Genomic DNA, 24,096 nt, shown 5'->3' with positions numbered 1-24,096 from the left:
ATGAGAAGACAAACATGGAAAACACAGTCAAATATACAATCATACTTATAAATACAGTCACATATCCCAACATACCACACAAACACATCACCAAACACACACACACACACACACACACACACACACACACACACGCACAAACACACACATGCAGACACTCATCAAATGTACATTAAAAAAACATATTCACTGGTAGAAGGGCTGACTTTCTTTCTTACATTCCTTTGACTGGCACGTTTTGGTTGGCCAGGACTCACTATGAAGACCAAGCTGATATTGAACTATGAAAGATTTTCTAGCCACTGCTCCCATATAACTGGATTAAATGAATGCATCACTCTGCCTGACATTCACATGAAGAGTCTTAAAAAACTATTTATTTTTTGAAAATATTTACACACAATATGTTCTGATTGCTATTTCTCTCCTTCATTCCTTCCCAGGTATTTCTTCTCTCCCACATTGCCCAGTTGCACAACTGGAAGAATTTTTGGGACATTGAAGAGAATTGCCCCATGGTTTTCATTTTTATCTAGGCAACAAATTTTTCAAAAATCCATAATTGCCAAAATATTTCTCTTTAAATATCATTATACATTTGTTCTTTTATAGATTACAATATTCCTATTAATGTATACAATGTATAGTGAAAACATACAGTACTAAGGAGATGGCTTGGGAGTAAGGTGCCTGCCTCCCAATATGAATATCTCAGTTTGATTCTCAGTACTTAACTAGGAACCTGGGTATGATGGTTTTTCCTTATATTCTCATCAGTCAATAGATTGTGACAGGAGGCTCTTTGGGACATATATCTAACCATTCTATCTCAACATGTGAGCTCCAATTTCAGTGTGAGAAATTATCTCAAAAAAATAAGTTAATGGGCAATTGAGGAAGGTTCTTCTAATCAACATGTGGCTTCCACAGTCATATACAAATGTACACATATGCAGACACCATATCAGCAATGAGCATTTTCATTCATTCAAACATTTCCTTTTCTCTGGATTGAACTCATAGTTTGTAGATATTTAGAACTATCTCATGAATGTCATGTCATGGAATTATGTGAAGAGCTAAAGTGTGTCAAGTGACTAAACCGCTATTGTGTGAATCTAGAACTGAACTCTTGTAATGCACTGTGAACTTGTTCCCTCTCCACCTTGTTCCATCAGCCCTTTCTACTCTAGTGACTGCCAATCCCTCTGCAGTCATGACATCACCTCTATTAATGTGGGAAATTATATCTTTCTGTCTACAATTCTGATCTTTTTTTACTTGGACTTGGTTCTTGACCTTAATACTTTGCACGTTAGACACACACCTTAAAAACAAAGGTGTATGCTGAGCTTTTTTTTAAAAAAAGATTTTTAAAGAATAATCACTTTATCTACAACACATAACATTTAGATGACAGCATTCATTCCTCCAGTTCTAGAATAAACACCGGCTACCCCCGATGTTCTCTTCTCATTGCACATCATTTAAGACAAAGGTCATCATACAATAGAAAAATAAAATGTAAAGGATCGATGTTCTGAGCATCAATATCAATAAGGCAAGAGTATGGAGGTCAAATAAAACCATAACAAACCAACAAACCATAGGGGGGAGAGAGAGAGAGAGAGAGAGAGAGAGAGAGAGAGAGAGAGAGAGAGAGAAAGGACATGGAAGGGGAAGACGGAGAGGACGGAGAGGAGGAGAAGGAAGAAACTGTATCTTCTGCCGGTGGCTCCTATCCAGAGTCTGGACCACATCTGTGAAGATGGAAAATAAGAACAGAGAGTGCACATGACCATTCATTCATCAGACTACTCTCTCTCTTTTTCCTCTCACTACTTTGACTGTTCTGTCTTCTTCCACTCTCATGTCCCTTCTCTCTTCCCTTCTCCTCTGCTCCTCTTCCTTCCTTTTTGCTTCTTTCTTCTGCTCACCAGAAGTGAGATCCCTGGGTAACACGGTCTTACATGTGTAAATCTCTGAAGAACCACCATAGTATTTGTCAATGTCACTATAAAGCGATGTTCACATCAATACAGCACATGGATCTCTTCCTCTATATCCCCCACACTCATTTCAATACTTTCCTTTAGCAAATGGCACTTGCACCATTGGTTACAGGGAACTTATCCTTTAGGCTTTAATATCCTTGACTCTGATGATTAGAGATGTTGGCCTATGGAATGTCTTCCACCTACATGAATTTGTCAAGATGAAGGAGGGCAATCAGAGGATGGAGGGCAGGATGTTGTCTGCCCTTGAGGACATCACCTTTCATAACTGTGTTCCCCGAGCTTGTTTTACCTTGTGGACCCATTTCTAAGACAAGCGAGAGAAATGAGTTTTTATGAGAAGAAAAATGAGACTGATATCTTGAATGAGATACATGGTGTTCTAACCTTTAACAAGGAGGATTGATGCTACAAGCACAATATTTATTAGTCAAAATAGGCTATATTTTTGAAATATTATGATTTGAATCAAGGTTTCATACATACAACCCAAGAACTAAGTCATTGGTATAACTCCCAGAACTGGATGAATAAAGAAATACTTTATTTTTAACTGTATATATACACTTCTGTGTGGGTAGTGTAGTTATCATGAAGACAAACAGAGGGCACATGATTCTCTGTACTCACAGATGTGCTGCCCTGAGACTTGGGTTAACACTTTCCAAGATATTTTGTTTCCTTAGAATCTGATACACTTCCCTAAACATAATCACTTCTGCCCTGCTTGATTATTTTCTTCTGGTCAGAGTGCATTCTGAATTTACAAGGTAACAGTACCATGAAAATATTTCTGTAGTTCAGTTTCTTGCCACAGAAGAACAACTGAATAGAATCTATTAGCTTTGATCTTCATGACTGCAAAATGAATGGGTTTGCAAGCAAAGAAGTTGTCCTATTTAAGGGATGTGTAGATAGCATTATCACTGGGACTCTTTGGGCAACCAGTCAAGCCAGTTGGCAAATTTGAGGCCCAGTTCTAGAATGTATACTGCAGATTAATAGAGAAATACATCATATGTAATCATGTGCAGAGGGGGGATGAGAGAGGGAGAGAAGGAGGGAGGGAGGGAGGAAGGTGGCAGAAAGGTGCCAGAAGGAGAAAGAGAGGGAGAGCAAAAGAAAGAGAGAGTAAAGAGGCAGAGAGCAAAAACAGTAAGATAAACAATCAGAAAAGAATGTCACAATGGAAAATAGATACTTGAATAAAACTATGAACACTTCAAGGATAACTGTAGAGAGAATGTTAGAATGTGATATGGAGATGCAGCCCAGACACAGAGGAGTCCATCCCTTTATACCTCTCTGAACAGGCTCCTCTGTGGCCCAGAGCTCTGTGTGCTCTCAGCGCCCCCTGCTGGTCCTGAGCACCTTGCATGGAGGTTTGTGTCTGAGCTCACAGTAGCTTTCACTCACTGTGTCTCCTGCACAGTAATACATGGCTGTGTCCTCAGACTTCAAACTGCCCATTTCCATGTATAGGGAGTTCTTGGCATTGTCTCTGGAGATGGTGAATCGGCCCTTCACAGCGTCGGCGTAGCGGATGTTATTACTATCATAAATAGATGCGACCCACTCCAGGCCCTTCCCTGGAGCCTGACGGACCCAGTTCATCCAGTAGCCACTAATGGTGAATCCAGAGACCACACAGGAGAGTTTCAGGGACTTTCCAGGTTGCACCAATCCTCCTCCTGACTCCATAAGCTGAACCTCAGTCTGGACACCTGCAAACAGAGATTCCTCATTAGACAACTCTCACAGAATCCAATTTTCTTCTTCCTCATGTACACAAATGCACACAGCATATGGTCTCCATAAATTACCTTTTAAAACAATGGCAAGGAAAAGCCAACTGAGTCCCAAGTCCATGGTGAATGTTCTCTGACAGGTGATGATCAGTGAATGGGAGGACCAGGGAACTCAGCTCTGGGCTCCTCTGTCCGAGCTGCAGAGTCAGGGCAGTGTTGGTTTTCATTGGCACAGAGAATCCTCATTTGCATGTCTTCCTGCTCTAGTTGCTGTAGAGTTGGAGCCTTGAGGGAAGGCAGTGCTCATAACAGATATAAGGCATCAAAATCAGAAATGACAGTTATAGAAATTGACATAAAATTGTAGTTTTTGATTCAAAATTTCCTTATGAAGAATTCACAGCACTCCAGTTAGTTCCTTTATGTGCGTGTGCATAGAACATGTGGATATTTGTTATCACTTCTCCTTAGTACATATATGAAATTAAATATATATAAATTAAACAAACACAAATGTTTCTACACAGGAACTCAGTTTTTCCTATGTTCTGGGCTGTAAATGGATTCTCCCTGATGTGGCTCTTTGACAAGGTCACAACATTCAGATGCTGTTACCATAACTCAGTCACTGTTGCAAGAACACTTGGGAATTTTCTGAATTTTACTTATTTTTGAGACCACTCTGTCCCCATATTATAGGAGAATAGAAGTGAGATATCCCTTGTCACTCTTTCTCTCCACTGCTTTGCACTTGCTAAGGAGACCGATGTCCATTAGCATCAAGTGCACTTTTGTCCATTCTCTCTTTGATTCCTTTAAACTCCCCACTCCACTGTTATCTTCTGTCATCATTACTCCAGGCAACTCATGACTGTCTTTGTTTTGTGTTAGAATAGTTTTCATCTACCTAATAATATAATTTTCAAAACCAGAATTTTGATTAAGTTTTAGGAAATACTTATTGTTATCTAAGCAGTTGCCTGATTTCCCTCCTACTCATCTACTTTCCATCGTCAGTGCCAGTGTTTGTTTTAACAGCCCCAACATTACCTTGTGCTTCATTCTTGCCCCTCACTTAAGATGTCTTCCCTTCCTAGAGTTCCCATTCTCCTAACCAGGTCTACAAAACAGATGCTGGAACACCTGACACAAAGAATGTAGGTTCTGAATATCACAGCAACAGGCAGTCTTTACCCTTCTCAATATTAGTTATATTTTATGACATAGCTGTTTCCAGTTGCAAATACATTCTTTGAAGACTCAGAGAACACGGAGGAGAGGAGGTGGAAAGAACACTTAAGAGGCTGAGCATAAAGAAGAGTGCTGTTTACTGCTGAATTCTGGATTTGACATGGCCCTCACTTTCAGGAACTCATAATGGCAGTTGTTTTCTGTGTAAGCATAACTAAGACTTAGTCACTCAAAACCATTGTGTTAATTATTTCCAGGCCTTCCCTCTTACTGATGATCTGTTGGATATAAATCCTTTCTTGAAAACTGAGACACTTTCTTTTTTATAATGTGATTCTTGGTAGGTTTCTTATACAGCAGTGCCTGCCTATACATCCATGCACACATGGGCAGCATTAACTAGATTTAAAGGTGTCAATAAGTTGCGAAAGGCATATGTTGGGGATTATATGGAGGGGAGCAGAAGGAAAAATAGCGTATAAATGTGATTATATTTCATTGTATATATTTAGGGTGTACAATTTCTCAAAATGGAGGAAAAATAGTAACTTTTGAATGGCTGAGTTGTTTAAAAAATAAATCCCCAAAGAAAATTCTTAAGGAAGATACTACTAAATATGGAAGAAATGGGCTGGTAAGGCAACATTTAGAAAAAGAAATGGTGATGAATGTTTATCCACATTTTATTTCAAACTACATTGAAGTACCTTGATAATAAAGCCAGTATGGCAACAGCTCAAATGCTGACATATGGGGTCTGTGAAAGAAGCAACAGACCTGAGGTGGTTGATGGTGCTTGTTGAGGTTCCCAGAGAGCAGTAAGGATTTGCAAGGTCAATACAGAATTCTCTTAGGCATACATGGGTCATCTGTCAGGTAGAGAGCATGACACTGGGCAATTTGAGTTAGGAGTAGGAGCAGTATTGACTAAGCAGCCCAAGACAGTTGTATATCAGTTAAAACACAATTCATCAGCAGTTCTTGAGTATCCCCTCAGTTTAAAGACAGTGGGAGACAGCTATGTTACCTAACATAGATTTCCCATCTTTTAGAAACAGGCATTTTGACCAGGAAGCCTGGAGAAAAACAATCCATGGGTTCAGAAAGCACAGAGACCAAGAGTGTCTGCTAACATTAAAAAAATTCCATGAACATTTTTCTAAGGGAAAAATGCCAGGGAATCTTATCTAAAAAGGATAACTAGTGTCAGTTTGAATTTCCCAAATTAGCGAATATAATCATATGAGGGGATATTGACAGAAAATTTAGAGAAGCAATAAATACTTTATTATCTTATAGTATAGTGATTTCATGGGTGTTTACTCACCTGAAAACTCTTCACAATGTACTTGTATGAAGAGATTATTATATGCTCACAATTCCTCAATAATTTTTTTGAAATATCTGAGTAATGTAAATTTGAAGGGGAACATGCCAGATGAAGGGGAATGCACAAAATGAAGTAATCCCACACTATCTACAAATAGCATATAATAAGGGGTTCTTTAATTAAAGGGGAACTCAGAGATCAAAGGGGATTCAAGAGTTGAGAGGGACCTCAACTGGATTTTTTGACTGAAAGAAGAAACCTCACATTTTAAAATTAAAGCAAGAGTTCATGCAGCATAGTCTATAACTTCAATACTTCTGAATTGAGCCCCAATGGTCTTGGAACTCCTGTTAGTCCTTTGCATCCACTCCTGCTTCCAACCTTCTCTGCAGAGGGGCTTTCTGCATATCACACTAAATTTCCCTCACTGTGTGTCAGTCACAGTAATACATGTCTGTGTCCTCAGTTTGCAGAGTGTTGCATTTTAAGAAAACTTGTCTCTTTGGGGTGTCCCTGCTGATGGTGACTCAGGATTTGAGATCTGAGTTATATTTTCACAGATAGAGCGATGCACAGGAAGATGTAGGAGGTGACTTTGACTGTGGCCATCATTTTTGAGTTGATGGAGTAGTAGGATGCTCTCAATTCTGAGACCATGATGAAGAGCAAATGTCAACTCCTCAACTCTCCGAGCTAGTGAGTTGCCAGTCCATCTTCTGGCTTTTGTGTCTTTACTGGTAAATGCAACATTAGATATTTAGTTACAAACAACATTTTGTGGAAGTGGCGGGCTTGGAACTGATTGGCTCAGACGTGGGCTGCCTAATAACCATGGAGTCACTATTACTTTCTGAAACAGCACCAGTTACAGCTGCAGTCACTGTGAAGGTGTTAAAGAACAAGTTTTTATTTTATATATACATGCAAGAAAAGAAGATGATAAAATTAAAGTAAACATGGCAAAAATTAACAGTTTCAAATATATCTTAGATGACAAATCAAGAATCATTAAAATCATCTGAACTTAAAACATGCAGAAGCTTCCTTGATGAAAAAAGTGAGGGGAAACAGTTACAAAATCTATAACCACAAAATTTTATCTCTTACATGTTTAATATAAACAGAATGTATTTTAGCAGTGAATATCCAAACATTATATTTCAATTTTTCTGGATAATTTTGTCTCATGTGAATAAACAGGAAAGTCTCTAAACTGTCTAAGAATCAGGAAAACATAAAAACTGCCTAACCTTGACCAATTGCAGCCCAATATTTACAGCACGGTCTTCTCTAAAAAAGTCGTCAAAAGTACCCAGTGTCCACATCCTGCAATTCATTCTGAATACAAGTGTTTCTGTGCATTATGACAAATTCTAGGGCTTCTTGTCAGAGTGCCCCAGGTTGTGGACAGTAGATGGGGATTTTAGGATTTCCCATTGATAAGTGTCAGCAAAGAGATTCAGAGATGTTATTTTTGTTGCCCAGACATATGGAGCAGTTGGAGGTTGTCTTGCAGATGGACAATAGTAATACGAATTTTTTTTTATATCCCACGTATATGTTAAATTTATTTAAGCTTTGTGCTTATTTTCAATACTGTGAAATACAAAAAGGTATTGTATAAGAGAGATTATGTAATGCCTGAAGACAGAGGATGAATGTGAGAGCCTGGAGAAAACTAATCCACTAGAATGGAGAACACAGTGACTAGGAGAGTCCGCTTCAATTAGAAAAAAATCAGTCAATGTCGGTCCAAGTGTCACAAAGACAAGTGGCCATTGAGCAATGCAGGGAACACATCAAGTGAGCACAACTGTTGTAAATAAAAATTACCCATGTTCACTAAAATAATTATATGAGGTAATCATGAAAGGGGCTTCAAGGGAACAATGAATATTTTTTCCTGTCTTACAGTATAATATTTTCTTAGGTGTTTTACTCACATGAAAATTTTGAAGGGTGCTGATATTTGAATGCACAAATTATTATATGGCCACATTAAATCAATAAACTAATTTACAGAAATATAACCAATATAACTGCTGTGCCCACTTTTATTTATGGACAATTGCCATACTGAAAACAATTAAGTGAAATTTTAGGGATGTGATAACGAAAATCACAATTAATTGTGGGCATGTGTTCTATTACATGAAATTTTTGTGTTTTGCCCAAACTCCTTTACAATAACATAACAGAACCATGTTCCCTTTTAAAAGGCACAGGGCCCATTTCTCTCCATCCTCACAGCACTGTGATTTCTTTCTTTCCTTTAGTAAATGGGTCTTGAATTATTGGATACAGGCAACGTATCCTTTTGGCTTTAATTTTCATTTTTATGTTGATCAAAGTTACTTGTTCTATGCAACCTACTCTGCCCACATGCATTGGTCAAGATGAAAGAACCAAAGGAGAGGATGGCGTGCAGGAAAATGTCTGTCCATGAGGGCATTAGAGCTATGTGCTACTCTTTGACTCAAATTTCAGACAAGTGATAGAAATGAGTTATATTTGAGAAAAAAGCTGAGACTGATCTTTTGGATGAGACAAAAAGTTTAGGAGATAAAGGTTTTAACCTTTTACAAGGAGTAGTGGTATTTCAAAAACAATATTCATTAATCCACATGAGGAATACTTTTTGAAATTTTCTATATGTATCAAAGCTTCAAATAAACTATGGAGCACACACATTTGGTTAACTCTCAAGAGTGGATTAGAAAATGAAATATTTTGTTTTTAATTACGTGTGTATGTTTCTGTGTGAGTAGTGTAGTGTCCATTGAGACAAATAGAGACCATGGGTTCTCCAGGCTTACAGGTAGGTATGACTTAACTATTGTGGATGACAGAAATTGAAACTGTTTCCCTGAAAGAACAGTATGCTCTCTAAACCTCTGAGCTGCTTCCCAAATGTGCAGATGAGCAGTGGCAACCTTCCCTTTTATGTTTGCTGCAGCCCAGTTCTCAACAGTGGAAACATCAAACCAATCTGCATGAGCATGGAGGGCCTTGTATCAGTAAGAGCCAGACATCAAGAGGACAAGATGACCACTTACCCTATGCAACCTAAGAAGCTCATCTTAGGAAAAGTAAAATTAGAGAAGTCTGATCATGGTTTGGACAGTGTAGAGTGAGACTATTAACCAGTTAGTTGGGAAGGATTATCCCAAATAATGGATTATATGGAAGTTGACCAAAGTTAATAAGAACACATCCTGTTTTCATAATAGGAGAAAGTCAGTTTTAAAGTTAGACAGACCCCCAAACAATAACTATTTGTTTAGCCTGAGGAACCACTGCTTATTGGTCTGATGGGAAAGTTAATTTTTACCAAAATGCAAATGCATGAAATAGGATCTGTCAAAAGCAATGATCAATTCAATCCTTTTATGGAACCTTCTTGGTGTAGAAGAAAATTATGGGTATTTCAGTTTGCAGTGTGTTGTGAGAAAATGACTTTAAATTAGGGAAGCTGTGGTTTCTCTATCACAGGTACAAAAACAAAGAGAACAAATTACAGCTCTTTTAAAGTTCTCTAGCTTATAACTGAGCCTAACATCCACCAAGTGTGATGACTGCTCACTCCTTTAAAATATCTGCATGTATAAGAAAAGGTGTGAATATGTATGTATATATGTGTGTATGTAAAACATATAAAGTTTTATGTCATTATATCTAATAACAAGAAGGAGATTGTTAGCTTACAGGGCTTCTGGGAAAAGCTGTTTGTTACATTATTTGAACAAATAAAAAGTTTATTAGACTATGAGAGTGAAGAGACGCCTCTAGAGAATGTTTTTTCTTATTTGTGTTAGGAAGAGTAAAACACGGATTCCAATATTAAAACATATTCTCATGCAGCATTGTCTCGAACTTCTTATCTCATTAAGGAAAAACATACTGGTCTTGGGAGACCCTGTTGGTCTCCATCGCCCCCTGCTGGTCGTGAATGTCTCCATCTGTAGGTTTTTGTGCAGGCTCACACTGGAGTTCACTCACTGTGTCTATGGCACAGTAATACATGGCTGTGTCCTCAGTTTGCAGACTGTTCAATTTTAAGAAAACTTGGTTCTTGGAGGTGTCCCTGGTGATGGTGATTCGGGACTGGAGAGCTGAATTATAACTTGTGCTTCCATCACCCCATATACCTCCCATCCACTGCAAACTCATTCCTGGAGGTTGGCGGATCCAGTGTACAACACTGCTCGTTAGTGAGACCCCAGAGACAGTGCAGGTGAGCGACAGACTCTCTGATGGCTGCACTAGACCAGGTCCTGACTCCTTCAGCTGTATTTGGGACAGGGCACCTAGGGACAGGCAACATCATCATCAGTCATTTAACCCATAGATGAAAAACCTGAGTCCCTTTCCTGAATCCCTGATGCACTTACAGCTTGGAAATGTCACCAGGCAGAGGAGCAGCACCAGGACAGCCATGCTGTGTTGGAAGCTCTTGTCAGAAGAAGATGGGGCCTCTCAGCTTGACCATGAATTTCATCCTGAGCTTGAGGACTGCTTTGCATTGGGGGAGGTTCCGGAGAGCATAAAAGGAAGCACAGGCAATGACTCAAATTTCTCCTCCAGGAAACTGAGATTTGCTTTGTGAGTCATAGAGGTACTCAATATTCAACATCAGCAGTATTGCTGTGGTGCTGTCTGGATATCCAATTCCAAAGAAAGAGGAAATAATTTTTTCTTTTTCTTTTTTTCTTTTTTTATTATTATTAATTTATTTATTTGTTTATAAAAATTTCCACATCCTTCACTCCTCCCCATACCCTCCCATTTCCCCCACTCCCTATCCTCCTCCCCCCCAACTCCCTACCCTCCTTCCTCTGCAATCCTAAGAGCAGTCATGGTTTCCTGCCCTGTGGGAAGTTCAAGTTCCTCCCCTCTCCCTCCAGGTCTAGGAAGGTGAGCATCCAAACAGACTAGCATCCCAGAAAGCTAGTACATGGAGACAAAACAAGACCCAGTACCATTGACAATGGCTTCTCAGTCATCCCCCATGTCAGTCACATTTAGAGACTCCGGTTTGATCACATGCTCGTTCAGTCCCAGTCCAGCTGGCCTTGGTGAGCTCTCATTCGATTAGTCCCCTTGTTTCCTTGGGTGAACGCACCCCACACGGTTCTGATTTCCTTTTTCATGATCTCTCTCCTTCCGCTCCTCATTTGGACCTTGGGGGGTCAGTCCGGTGCTCCAATGTGGGTCTCCGTCTCTATCTCCATCTATCGTCAGATGAAGGTTCCCTCTAGTCCTGCCTTTTTTGATCACATTCTCCCTCCTTCTGCTTCTCATTTGAACCTAGGGAGTTAAGTCCAGTGTTCCAATGTGTGTCTCTGTCTCTATCTTCATCCATTGCCTGATAAAGGATCTATGATGATATACAAAATATTCATCAGTATGGTTATGGACCAGGGCCAGTTCAGGTACGCTCTTCTCCGCTGCCCAGGGAACAATCTGGGGACCTCTCCTTGGACCTGGGAACCCCTACAGAATCAAGACTCTTGCAAACCCTAAAATGGCTCCCTTAGTTGAGATATATACATCCCTAGTCCCATAGCCATCCTTCCTCCCCCTCCCATTCCCCCAAGCCATCCCCAATCCTCCCCCTCTCCCTTCTCTCTAACCATCTCCCCTTACTTCCACCCCCCCACCACACACCCCCTGCACCCAAGTTTGCCTGGAAATCTTGTCTACTTCAATATCCAAGAGGATAACTATTAGATTTTCTTCAGGTTCAACTTCTTATTTAGCTTCTCTAGGATCACGAATTATAGGCTCAAAGAACTTTAACTATGGCTAGAATCCACTAATGATTGAGTACATACCATATTCCTCTTTTTGGGTCTGGGTTACCTCACTCAGTAAAGTGTTTACTATTTCCATCCATTTGCATGCAAAATTCAAGATGTCATTGTTTTTTACCGCTGAGTAATACTCTAATGTGTATATGTTCCACACCTTTTTTAACCATTCTTCTATTGAGGGGCACCTAGGTTGTTTCCAGGTTCTGGCTATTACAAATAGTGCTGCTATAAACATAGTTGAACAAATGCTTTTGTAGTATGATAGGGCATCTCTTGGGTATATTTCCAAGAGTGGAATTGCTGGGTCTTGAGGGAGGTTGACTCCCATTTTCCTGAGAAATGCCACACTGATTTCCACAGTGGCGGCACAAGTTTGCATTCCCACCAACAATGAATGAGTGTTCCCCTCACTCCCCATCCTCTCCAGCATAAGCTATCATTGGTGTTTTTGACTTTAGCTAATCGGACCTGTGTAAAATGGTATCTCATAGTTGTTTTGATTTGCATTTCCCTGATCTCTAAGGAGGTTGAGCATGACCTTAAGTGTCTTTTGGCCATTCGAAGTTCTTCTGTTGAGAATTCTCGGTTCAGATCAGTACCCCAATTTTTAATTGGGTTAATTAGAGTTTTAGTGTCTAGTTTCTTTGTATATATTGGAGATCAGACATTTGTCTGATGAGGGGTTGGTGAAGATCTTCTACCAGTCAGAAGGTAACCTTTTTGTCTTAAAGACAGTGTTCTTTGCTTTACAGAAGATTCTCAGTTTCAGGAAGTGCCATTTATTCATTGATTCTCTTATTGTCTGTGCTACAGGGGTTCTACCTAAGAATTGATCTCCTGTGCCTATGTATTGAAGACTATTTCCCACTTTCTCTTTTATCAGGTTCAAAGTGGTCAGATTAATGTTGATGGATTTAATCCATTTGGACTTGAGTTTTTGTGCATGGTAATAGATGTGGATCTACTTTCATTCTTCTACAGGTTGACATCCAATTATGCCCACATCATTTGTTAAAGATGCTTTCCTTCTTCTATTGCATACCTTTAGCTCCCTTGTCGTATATGAGGTGTTCATAGGTTTGTGGGTTAATATATGGGTCTTCTATTTGATTCCACAGGTCAAATTCTCTGTTCTTATGCCAATACCAAGGTGATTTCAATACTGTAGCTCTGTAATAGAGCTTGAAGTCAGGGATGGTTATAACTCCAGAAGTTCCTTTATTGTATAAGATTGTTTTGGCTATCCTAGGTTTTTTGTTTTTCTTTATAAACTTGATTATTTTTCTCTCAAGGTCTGTGAAAAAGTTTGATGGGATATTGATGGGGATTGCATTGAATCTATAGATTGCTTTTGGTAGATTTGGCATTTTAACTATGTTGATTCTCCCAATCCAAGAGCAAGGGAGATCTTTCCATTTTCTGGTATCCTCTTTAATTTCTTTCTTCAAAGACTTAAAGTTCTTGACAAATAGGTCTTTCACTTCCTTAGTTAGAGTTATCCCAAAATATTTTATGCTATTTGTGGCTATCGTGAAAGGAGAAGTTTCTCTGATTTCCCTCTCTACTTCTTTATCATTTGTGTATAGGAGGGCAACTGATTTTTTTGGATTTGATCTTGTACCCTGCCACATTACTAAAGGTGTTTATAAGTTATAGAAGTTCTTTGGAAGAGTTTTTGGGGTCGCTTATGTACACTAACACATCATCTGCAAATAACGAGAGTCTAACTTCTTCCTTTCCAATTCGAATCCCCTTGATCCCCGTATGTTGTCTTATTATTATTGCTAGAACTTCAAGCACTATATTGAAGAGATATGGGGAGAGTGGACAGCTTTGTCGTGTTCCTGATTTCAATGGAATGGCTTTGAGTTTCTCTCAATTTAGTTTGATGTTAGCTGTCGGCTTGCTGTAAATAGCTTTTATTATATTTAGGTATGATCCTTGTATCCCCAATCTCTTCAACACCTTATCATAAAGGGATGCTGAATTTTGTCAAATGCTTTTTCAGAATCTAATGAAATGATTATATGTTTTTTCTTTCAGTTTATTTATATGATGGATTACATTGATAGATTTGTGTATGTTGAACAAGCCCTGCATCTCTGGGATGAAGCCTACATGATCATAATGGATAATTGTTCTAATGTGTTCTTGGATTCAGTTTGCCAGGATTTTTTAGAGAATTTTTGCATCGATGTTCATGAGTGAGATTGTCCTGCAATTCTCTTTCCTGGCTTTGTCTTTATGCAGTTTTGCTATCAGAGTAACTGTAGCTTCATAAAAAGAATTTGGCAATGACTTTTCTGTTTCTATATTGTGAAATACCTTAAGAAGTATAGGTATTAGCTCTTCTTGGAAGTTCTGATAGAATTCTGCATTAAAACCATCTGGTCCTGGCCTTTTTTTTTGGTCAGGAGGTTTTTGATAACAGCTTCTAATTCTTCATGACTAACAGGTCTGTTTAGATTGTTCACCTGGTCTTGATTTAACTTTGGCAAATGGTACTTATCTAAAAGCAAGTCCATTTCTTGTACAATTTTCTACTTTGTGGCATATAAACTTTCGTAGTAAGATCTAATGATTCTCTGAATTTCCTCTGTGTCTATTGTTATGTCCCCCTTTTCATTTCTAATTTTATTAATTTTAGTGTTCTCTCTCTGCCGTTTGATTAGTTTGGCAAGGGGTTTGTCAATCTTCTTGATTTTCTCCAGGCACCAACTTTTTGTTTCATTGATTCTTTGGATTGTTTTCTATGTTTCTATTTTGTTGATTTCAGCCCTCAGTCTGATTATTTCCAGTCTTCTATTCCTCCTGCGTAAATCTGCTTCTTTTTTTTCTAGAGGTTGCAGGTGTGCTGTTAAGTCTCCAATGTGTGCTTTCTCCATTTTCTTTATTTGGGCACTTAGTGCTATGAACTTTACTCTTAGCACTGCTTTCATAGCGTCCCATAGGTTTGAGTATGTTGTGTCTTTATTTTCATTGATTTCAAGGACAATTTTAATTTCTTTCTTTATTTCTTCCTTGACCCAGGGGTGATTCAGTAGTTGACTGTTCAGCTTCCATGAGTTTGTAGGCTTTCTGGTGTTAGAATTGTTATTGAATTCTAATTTCATTACACGGTGATCTGACAAGACACAGGTGGTTACTAATATGTTTGGTATCTGTGTAAGTTTGCTTTGTTACTGAGTATTTGGTCAATTTTTGAGAAGGTTCCATGAGCTACAGAGAAGAAGGTATATTCTTTCCTATTTGGGTGGAATGTTCTATAGATGTCTGTTAAGTCCATTTGATTCATTACCTCTAGTAATTCTCTTATTTCTCTGTTAGGTTTCTGTCTTATTGACCTGTCTATTGGTGAGAGAGGTGTGTTGAAGTCTCCTACTATTAGTGTGTGTGGTTTGATGACTGCCTTGAGTTCTGAAAGTTTTTCTTTTACATAAGTGGGTGCTATTATATTAGGGGCATAGATATTTAGGATTGAGACTTCCCCCTGATGAATTGGTCCTGTTATGAGTATAAAATGTCTGTCACCATCTCTTCGGATTGATTTTAGTTTGAAGTTAATTTTGCTGGAAATTAAAATGGCCACACCCACTTGTTTCTTAGGTCTGTTTGCTTGAAAAATCTTTTCCCAACCCTTTACTCTGAGTAGATGTCTGTCTTTGTGGTTGAGGTGTGTTTCTTGTAAACAGCAGAATGTTGGATCCTGTTTTCGTATCCAATCTCTTAGTCTGTGCCTTTTTATAGGTGAGTTGAGTCCATTAATATTGAGTGATATTAATGATCAGTGGTTGTTGACTCCGGTCATTATTTTTTTTATTATTTTATTTATTTTTTTGTGTGTAGTAGAGTTTGTGTGTTTCCCTTCTTTGAGTTGTAGTTGTGAAGGGTCGCTAGATGTCTGAGTTATTGTAGGCAGTGTTGACAATGTTGGGTTCCTTGGGTTGCTATTTTCCTCTATTACTTTCTGTAAGGCTGGATTTGTGGCTACGAATTGTTTAAATTTGTTTTTATCCTGGAATATTTTGTTTTCTCCATTGATAATGAATGATATCTTGGCTGGGTATAGTAGTCTGGGTTTGAATACATGGTCTCTTAGTTTCTGCAGTCCCTCTATCCAGGACCTTCTGGCTTTCATGGTTTCCATAGAGAAGTCTGGTGTAAGTCTGATAGGTTTACCATTATAAGTTACTTGACCTTTTTCCTTTGCAGCTCTTAATATTCTTTCTTTAATCTGTACGTTTTGGGTTTTGATTATTATATTGTGAGGGGATGGGTTTTTTTGACTCAGTCTATTCAGTGTTCTGTGTGCTTCTTGAACCTTCATAGGAATATTGTTCTTTAGATTGGGAAAGTTTTCTTCTATAATTTTGTTGAATATATTTTCTGGGCCTTTGATCTGCATTTGTTCTACTTCTTCAATCCCTATTATTCTCAGATGTGGTTCTTTTATTGTGTCCCATATTTCTTGAATATTTTGTGATGAGAATTTGTTGGATTTGCCATTTTCTTTGATCAGAGCGTTTATTTTCTCTATGGTGTCTTCAGAATCCGAGATTCTTTCTTCCATCTCTTTTATTCTATTGGTTATGCTTGATTCTGTAGTCTCTGTTCGTTTACCTGGATTTTCCATATCCAGCTGGTCCTTGGTTTGTTTTTTTTTCATTGCCTCCATTTCAGTTTTCAATTCTTGAACTGTTTCCATTGCCTGTTTGATTGTTTTTTCTTGGTTTCCCAGGGTATCCTTCATGGATTTACTCATTTCTTCAAACTTTTTGTTATAGTTTTCATCCAATTCTTTAAGGGAGTTATTCATATCATGTTTAAGGGACTCTATTGCTTTCATAATGGCACTTTTTTTCCACTTCTTCTGGATTAAGGTGTTCAAGTTCTTCTATTGTAGGTTTGTTGGGATCTGATGTTTTCATGTTGTGTTTCAGATTGTTGGAGGAGTTCTTGCCTTGGCGTCTGCCCATCTCTTCCTTCAAATGCTCTCTATTGGATCTTCTGATATCGGGTCAGCTTCCCTTGTTGGGCAGGGACTTCACTGACAGAAGGCCTACATTTCCTCAGGCAGGCTATTGAAACACAGGTACTGCCTCCTGCCAGGTTGTGCTTACTGCCCAGGACCAGCTTGCAAGGCTGCTGAGCTGGGGAAATTTTATGGCCCTAGGGGGAAAGGAGGGATGGAGGTACGTGTACCTGGATGAAAGCTGGGATGGGCAGTGAGAGAGCTTAGCAGGGTGGAGCCACCACTGCAGGGTGACCAGGAGTCAAGGGGTTCAGGGAAAGTCTGAATTCCTCCTTGCCCAGTCTGCCGCGGGCCAGGAGCAAACTCACCCATCTGATATATGTCCGCCAGTCACTCAGTGCCCCTTACTGTCCAGGAATGTCACTGATCTGGCACAGGGCCCACCTGTCCTTAGGCAGGGTATTGAAACACAGGCTCAGTCTGCTTTTCTCCTTGCATTTTTATATCTCACTTTCTCTGTCCTCAGGTTGTAGCACATAAGAGCCCAGGTTCTATGATTATAGCATTGGTAAGAGAGGAGAAAGCCAGCAGTTCATAACACCCCGTGAAATAAAGTTGCATGCAACTAGGATTGAGGGTTATGTGATCTGAAGAATTAAAAAGACATAGTGATAACAAGACATGGAAGGAGGGCATGCTTGCACAGTCAGAACTGTTTGCCTTGTGGTGAGCATAACCATAGAGGACAAGGCACTTTCCTACGATCTTCACATGCCTTGGTAATGTAAATCACCAACCTGCCCTGTCAGATCCTGGAGAATATCCACCATTTCCTATGTATTGGAACCCCACATTTTATTTCCCTCATTTTTTGTGCATAATCTGTTTACTGTGAGTGGTAGTGTTGGGGCTCGAACATAAGATAGATGAGACAATCATCCTTGCAAATACTGACTGAAAAACAACACTATGAGTGTTGTGTTCTTCTTATTCATGGTATTCTGGAGGTTAAAAGAATATTTCTCAGAAATGTTTACTATGTCTAATCTTGGGTTTGCCTGAAAAATAACCACATATTTTCATTGTGGTTACAAAAATTGGGAAAGGATATCACAGATACATTTCTGATAATACATTTGAGAACTTTTTTTGATGACTTATTCAGGTATTTTTGACTTTGGTTACTGAAGAGATAGTCTTTATCTGTATTCCGTCCTCTCTTGCTCCCTGGGTTATTTTTTTTCTGTGATTCTGCCTAGAAGGAAGTTACTAAGCAAAAGTTGCTTGCAAAGGGAATGAGTTCATGGTTAAATTAAACATTATTTATAATTATCTTCTATTTGAGAGGTGTATCCTTCTTCTTAAGTGTTTCATCATTCATTTTTTCCTATGTGGTGGACAAATGGCAGTCACTTAATGGGCCACATTATAATGACAATATCATGCTGTCCATTTGTGTTGTAGTTAGAATTCTGTCAATAAAATACAAAACATAGTCATTAGGGAACAAAGAACCCCTTTTAGGAAACATGCCTTCATCATTTCAGTCTGCATGCAAGACTTTTCTTGTTTAATGGCTGATATGAGAGGGCTCCAGGCTGATGTTGAAGATGCCATCCATGAGAAGGTGTTCCTGGTTTGTATAAGAAAGCAGTCTGAACAACCATGGAGAGCAAGTTGGTAAACAAAGTTACTGGTTTCTGATTCCATTCCCACCTTCAGGTTTGTACCTTGATTTAATGTCCTGACTTTCCTCATGATACATTTTGAGAAGTAAGATGACAAAAACCCTTTCATTCACATGTTGGTTTTGCTCATAGTGTTGATCACATTAATAGATCACAATGTAGGACAATGGAAAATTCTTCTCATGAAAATAGGAAAGTAAGGGACATGACAGGCTGATCAACTAGAAACACAGCCACACACAGAGTCTCCCTTCCAGATGCTGCCACACATTCCAACACACACAAACAGAGGCACATACAAGGAAAATGATGAAAGTCCCACTTCCATATTCAGTCACATACCCATCCAACATACCCACAATCAGAAACACCCTTCAATATACAGGTAGAATGGATGACTTACTTCTAATTTGACAGGGTAATCTTGGTGGTCTGGACTTTCTATATAGATCAAGCTATGACAGACATTTTTGCTTCTCTCTCCCCATTGAATGGATTAAGGCTATGTTTCACCATGCCTAACCAACAACTGCAGTGTAGTCAATATTCAATGAATTTATTTCCTTAAAAAATTTCAACACAATATACCCTGATAATTATTTTCTTTTGCAGATCCTGCCTATTCCCCCAATTCCAGAATTCCATAAAAAGTCAGAGTTTTAAGGGTCATTTATGAGGACATATAAAGGTTTGGATGTGAGGCATTCATTTCCATATAGACAGTTAATTGTTTAAAAATTCATAATTGGCAATATGTTTTCTCTTTTAAAATTATTATATAACACACTTATTTGCTTTGATGAATGAGTTTGTTTATCACTGTATAGTGATAATATTTATGGCTCAAGAGATGGCTCAGTAGTAAGACACCTAATTTCCAGTATTAGTATCTTAGCTTGATTCACAACATTTAGCTTAGAATCTGGTTGTGTCGGTTTAACATATATTCCCAGCACTGGGGGGCATTGTGACTGGAGGTACTCTAAGTCTTGCAATCCAAAGATTCTGCCTGTTTATTTGTGCTCCAGGATCACTGTGTTATCTTTTCTCAAAAATAAGGTAGAAATCAACTGGTAAACGTACTCAAAATCAACACTAACCTCTAATCAAACATGCAAGCTATATATTATGCATACACAGTATAGCCAATTAACATTTTTAGCAATTTGAACACTGTCCTTACCTGGCATTGGATTCACAGTTTGTAGTTGTTTAGAATGGTACCACGGATGCTGCAGATCTTGGATGAACTGTTTGCTATGGAACCCAAGAGATGAACTCCTGTAGACTTGTTCCTTCTCTGAAACTTCCCAACTGCACTAACTTTGGGAACTTCTATTCATTTTCCACCCATGAGAGTGACACTTTTAAGTCTCTGAATGTGAGAAATAATATTTCCCTAAGTGCTTAATTCTTATCTTTAAGTGAGCTTGGTTTTTAAACTTAAGATATTTCATATTGGCACAAAGTACTTTATCACAGAGATACAAGCCTAGTTCAACCTTTTAAAACATCAGATCTTTCTACAGAAAATAATTTTTGATGACTGCATTTATTCATTAATAAAATAAACACCAGGAACTGCAAATTATTCTTCCTTAATGCCCAGCACTTATAACTGATTCTGTAAAGGATCAATTTACTGCCCGGTGGTGGTGGTGCACACCTTATATCCCAGCACTCAGGAGGAAGAGGCAGGTTGATCTCTGTAAACTTGAGGCCAGCGTGATGTACAAGAGCTAGTTCCAAGAAAGAATCCAAAGCAGCAGAGAAATCCTATCTCGAATACACAAAAATAAACACAAACAAAAGGATCAATTTTCTTAGCGTAGATTTGAGAATGTTGGGATATTGAGGATAAATCAAACCAAACAAAGAAAATAGAAGGAAGAGAACAAGGAGAAGTATGGAAACTGCACCCTCAGCTGGTGACTTCTATTCTCATTGTGGACTCCATTACCTTTTCAAGACTTCTGCGTAGTTGAACCATAGCATGTGCTGGAATCTCACTACTCTTGTTCAACTCCACACACCTGAATGAAAAGAAAAATAAGAGCAGACTGCACATAAGAGTAAGAGTGTCTGCCACACATCTAAAAGAGGAAGACGGGTCCTGTTGAGCTGTGTTCTCTGCCTCTGGTACTTTGAGAGTCAGTGGGATCTTAAGAAACTGAAATGTCTTCAGAGGCTTACTCATAGTAAGGGAGGCCCTGAGCCTGAGTCAAACCTGAAATCCCAATCTTTCTGCTCACCTGATCTCAGGGCAGGTTTCTGTGGTCAGATGATGTTGCAGTAACCTCTGTAATGTAAGCTGTTTATAGATAATGAGTAAGTATGCATCTCTGAAGAAGCACATAGACACTCAGGCATATACACACAGACAGATATACAACAGAGACAATCCTTCCCACAAACACAAGTACAAGGGCAGATGGATATATGTATATTAACATCATAAGATATTTGAAAATTTTCTTTTTCCACAATTGTCATTCATTCTACTTAAAAACAAACACCATGCTCATTTATAATGCACTGTGATTACATTGAATCATCCCACTACCCTCTCTCTTCTTTCTCTCACTACTTTGATTTTTCAGTCCTCTTCTATAATTATGTCTCTTCTTTTCTATCCTCCTTCCTTTCCTGTTTTTCTACACCAACACTGCTTCTTCTGTCTGCTCTTCCAGAAGTGAGATTTCAGAGTCACATTGCCTTGTGTTATTTTCTGAGGGACACCCTCAATTTCATAATGTCTTAGTAGAACCACATTCCTATTTCAACAGCAAAGGCATCTCTTTCCCTCCATTCTTATATCAAATGATCTCATTCTTTCCTTGCATAAATGGCACTCATATCATTGGTTACAGGGAACTAATTATTTTGGATTTAAGATCCACTTCTGCCGTTGTTAGAAATGTGAGCTTTATGTAACCTCTTCTGCCCACTTTCACCAGTCATGGTTAAACATCTCAATCAAAGGAGGGAGGGCAGAACAATGTGTGTTCATGAGTACATCACCTCTCAACTCTGGGTTCCCGGAGCTATCTGTTAACCTCCTGATTCAAAACTTAGAGTAGTGAGAGAAAGGATATTTTCTTGGAAAGAAAAATTGAACTGTTCTCTTGAATGACAGAAACCATGTTATAAACTTAACAGGGGGTAGTGATGTTTCAAATGCAGTATTTATTATTCAAAATGATAAATATATTTTGAAATATTACCATTTGAATCAAGGTCTAATATAAGCTACACAAGAACTAGACCATTGGGCTAAACCATAGCATTTAATGAGAACTTTTTAAAAAAAAATACACTGTTTTAATTAGGGGTATATGTTTCTGTGTGGGTAGTGTAGTGCTCATGGAGATAAACACATATTACAGGGTCCACTAGACTCACATGTGACTCTGAGCTACCTTCATCTTCTAAGATTTACAATCTTCTTTGGCTTCTTCACAAACTGATGCTAGTCACTGAACAGGATCATTTTGTTCTGTATGATGATATGTGTTTTGTTCAGGTAAAAGCACATCCTAAATTTCAAAAACAAATATTATGGGAATGTGAAATTCAAGTTTTTGCCACACTAGAACTTTTCAGTGGGTTCTGAACACATAACTCAGAATATATAATGAAAAAAGAGAAATGGGTGTGGTAGCCAACCAGATATACCATATAGGGAATGTGGAGACAAAACCATCACTGGGACCAGACTATCCGGTCATTGAATTCCAGGCCCAGTGAGGGAATTTGTCTCAAAACAAGTGGTACAGATTGCTAGAGAAATGCATCATATGTCAGCACACACACACACACACACACACACACAAACAAACACACAGGGAGAGAAGTAAGAAAGAAAAATTAAGAAAAAGAAAGAGGGAGAAAGAGAAAGAGAGAGAAAGAGAGAGGGGGGAGAAATAGGGAGACTGAGGGAGATAAAGGGAAACAAGGAGAGAAACACTATAATAAATAAACACAACTGGAAACGGATTTTGAATAAATATTTGGACATTCAAGGATTACTACACACTATTCCTGTAGAGAAAATATTTAAGTGAGATATGGAGAGGAAGTGTAGACACAGAGAAGTCCAGTCTTCCATGCTTCTCTGAGCAGGATCTTCTGTGCCCCAGATCTCTAAGTGCTCTCAGCTCCCCCTGCTGGATCCGTGTTCCCCACACAGGTGTTTTTGTCTGAGCTAACAGTAACATTCACTCACTGTGTCTTAGCACAGTAATACATGGCTGTGTCCTCAGACCTCAGACTGCTCATTTCCAGGTACAGAGTGTTCTTGGCATTGTCTCTGGAGATTGTGAACCGGCCCTTCACAGCGTTGGCATACCTGGTGGTATCACCACCTTGATTAATTTTTGCGACCCATTCCAGCCCCTTCCCTGGAGCCTGGCGGACCCAATTCATCCAGTAGCTACTGAAGGAGAATCCAGAGGCTGCACAGGAGAGTTTCAGGGACTTTCCTGGCTGCACTAATTCTCCGCCAGACTCCAGCAAATGCACCTCACACTGGACACCTGTAAACACGAAGAATTCTGGTTAAAAAACTGATACAGAAGATTTTTTTTCTTTTTCCAGTGTCCACACAACACACACCATCTCATCTTTATGAATTACCTTTTAAAATGAGGACAAAGGAAACCAATATGAGCCCTAAGTCCATGGTGAGTGTCCTGTGTTCAGTGATGAACCCTGACTGGGAGGACTTGAGAATCCAGGGCTTGTCTCCTGTGCCAGCGCTGCAAGGTCAGGGCAGAAGTGGATTTTATGGGCACAAAGAAGACTTATTTGCATATCTTCCTGCCATAACAGGATCTGTAGTTGGAACTGGGCAGAAGGCAGTACTCAGAGCAGATATAGACATCATGCACACTGATGATAGTTATAGAAATTGAAGCATTAACGTAACTCTGTGTACACATTTTTCTTGTTAGGAATTCACCACACTATTTAGTTCCTTTTCCACCACAGGCATAGAGAATGCTGTGTTTCCACACTGTCCTGTCTCTTTAGGATCAATGTGAAAATTAAAAGCTTTGCAAACACCTGTCTTTCTAGATATTAGCTCTGTCCTAATGTTCTGCTGGACATGGCTTCTTCCTGAGGCCGATCTTGCATAGGATCACACCGGCCTCTAAGTAGAATTCCTTTGCTGTGACAGGAATACTTGAAACTATTCTGAATTTTACACAGTTCTCATAGGGCCTGTCATATGGCCCCAGGAATCTTGGAAATGGAATATTCCCTGTTACAGCATTCAGTCAGAGTATTTGTAGAGACTATATCTTTCCCATTTGGTCTGAGCATTGGTTGAGGTAAAA

At 38.9% G+C, this 24,096-nt stretch overlaps 1 pseudogene and 1 gene segment (V, D, J or C); both read right to left on the bottom strand.

Moving 5' to 3' along the window:
• Window positions 1-3,056: 3,056 nt before the first annotated feature.
• LOC148120407 (immunoglobulin heavy variable 3-7-like) lies at window positions 3,057-3,948 on the bottom strand. The segment is given in 2 exon segments: window positions 3,057-3,739; window positions 3,839-3,948. Coding segments are annotated over 2 exon segments (426 nt in total).
• Window positions 3,949-20,678: 16,730 nt separating this feature from the next.
• Window positions 20,679-23,503, bottom strand: LOC148120406 (immunoglobulin heavy variable 3-74 pseudogene; annotated as a pseudogene). Its single transcript, XR_015739310.1, has 3 exons — window positions 23,393-23,503; window positions 22,983-23,292; window positions 20,679-20,790 (listed from the first exon to the last, which is right to left on the bottom strand). The product of XR_015739310.1 is annotated as an immunoglobulin heavy variable 3-74 pseudogene (transcript).
• Window positions 23,504-24,096: the final 593 nt, after the last annotated feature.

This window comes from Myodes glareolus, chromosome 11 (assembly GCF_982192425.1).
Source record: "Myodes glareolus chromosome 11, mMyoGla1.1, whole genome shotgun sequence".
NCBI classification, from domain to species: domain Eukaryota; kingdom Metazoa; phylum Chordata; class Mammalia; order Rodentia; family Cricetidae; genus Myodes; species Myodes glareolus.
Note: the sequence above shows the minus strand (reverse complement) of the source record. Positions and strands in the feature narration are given on the sequence as shown.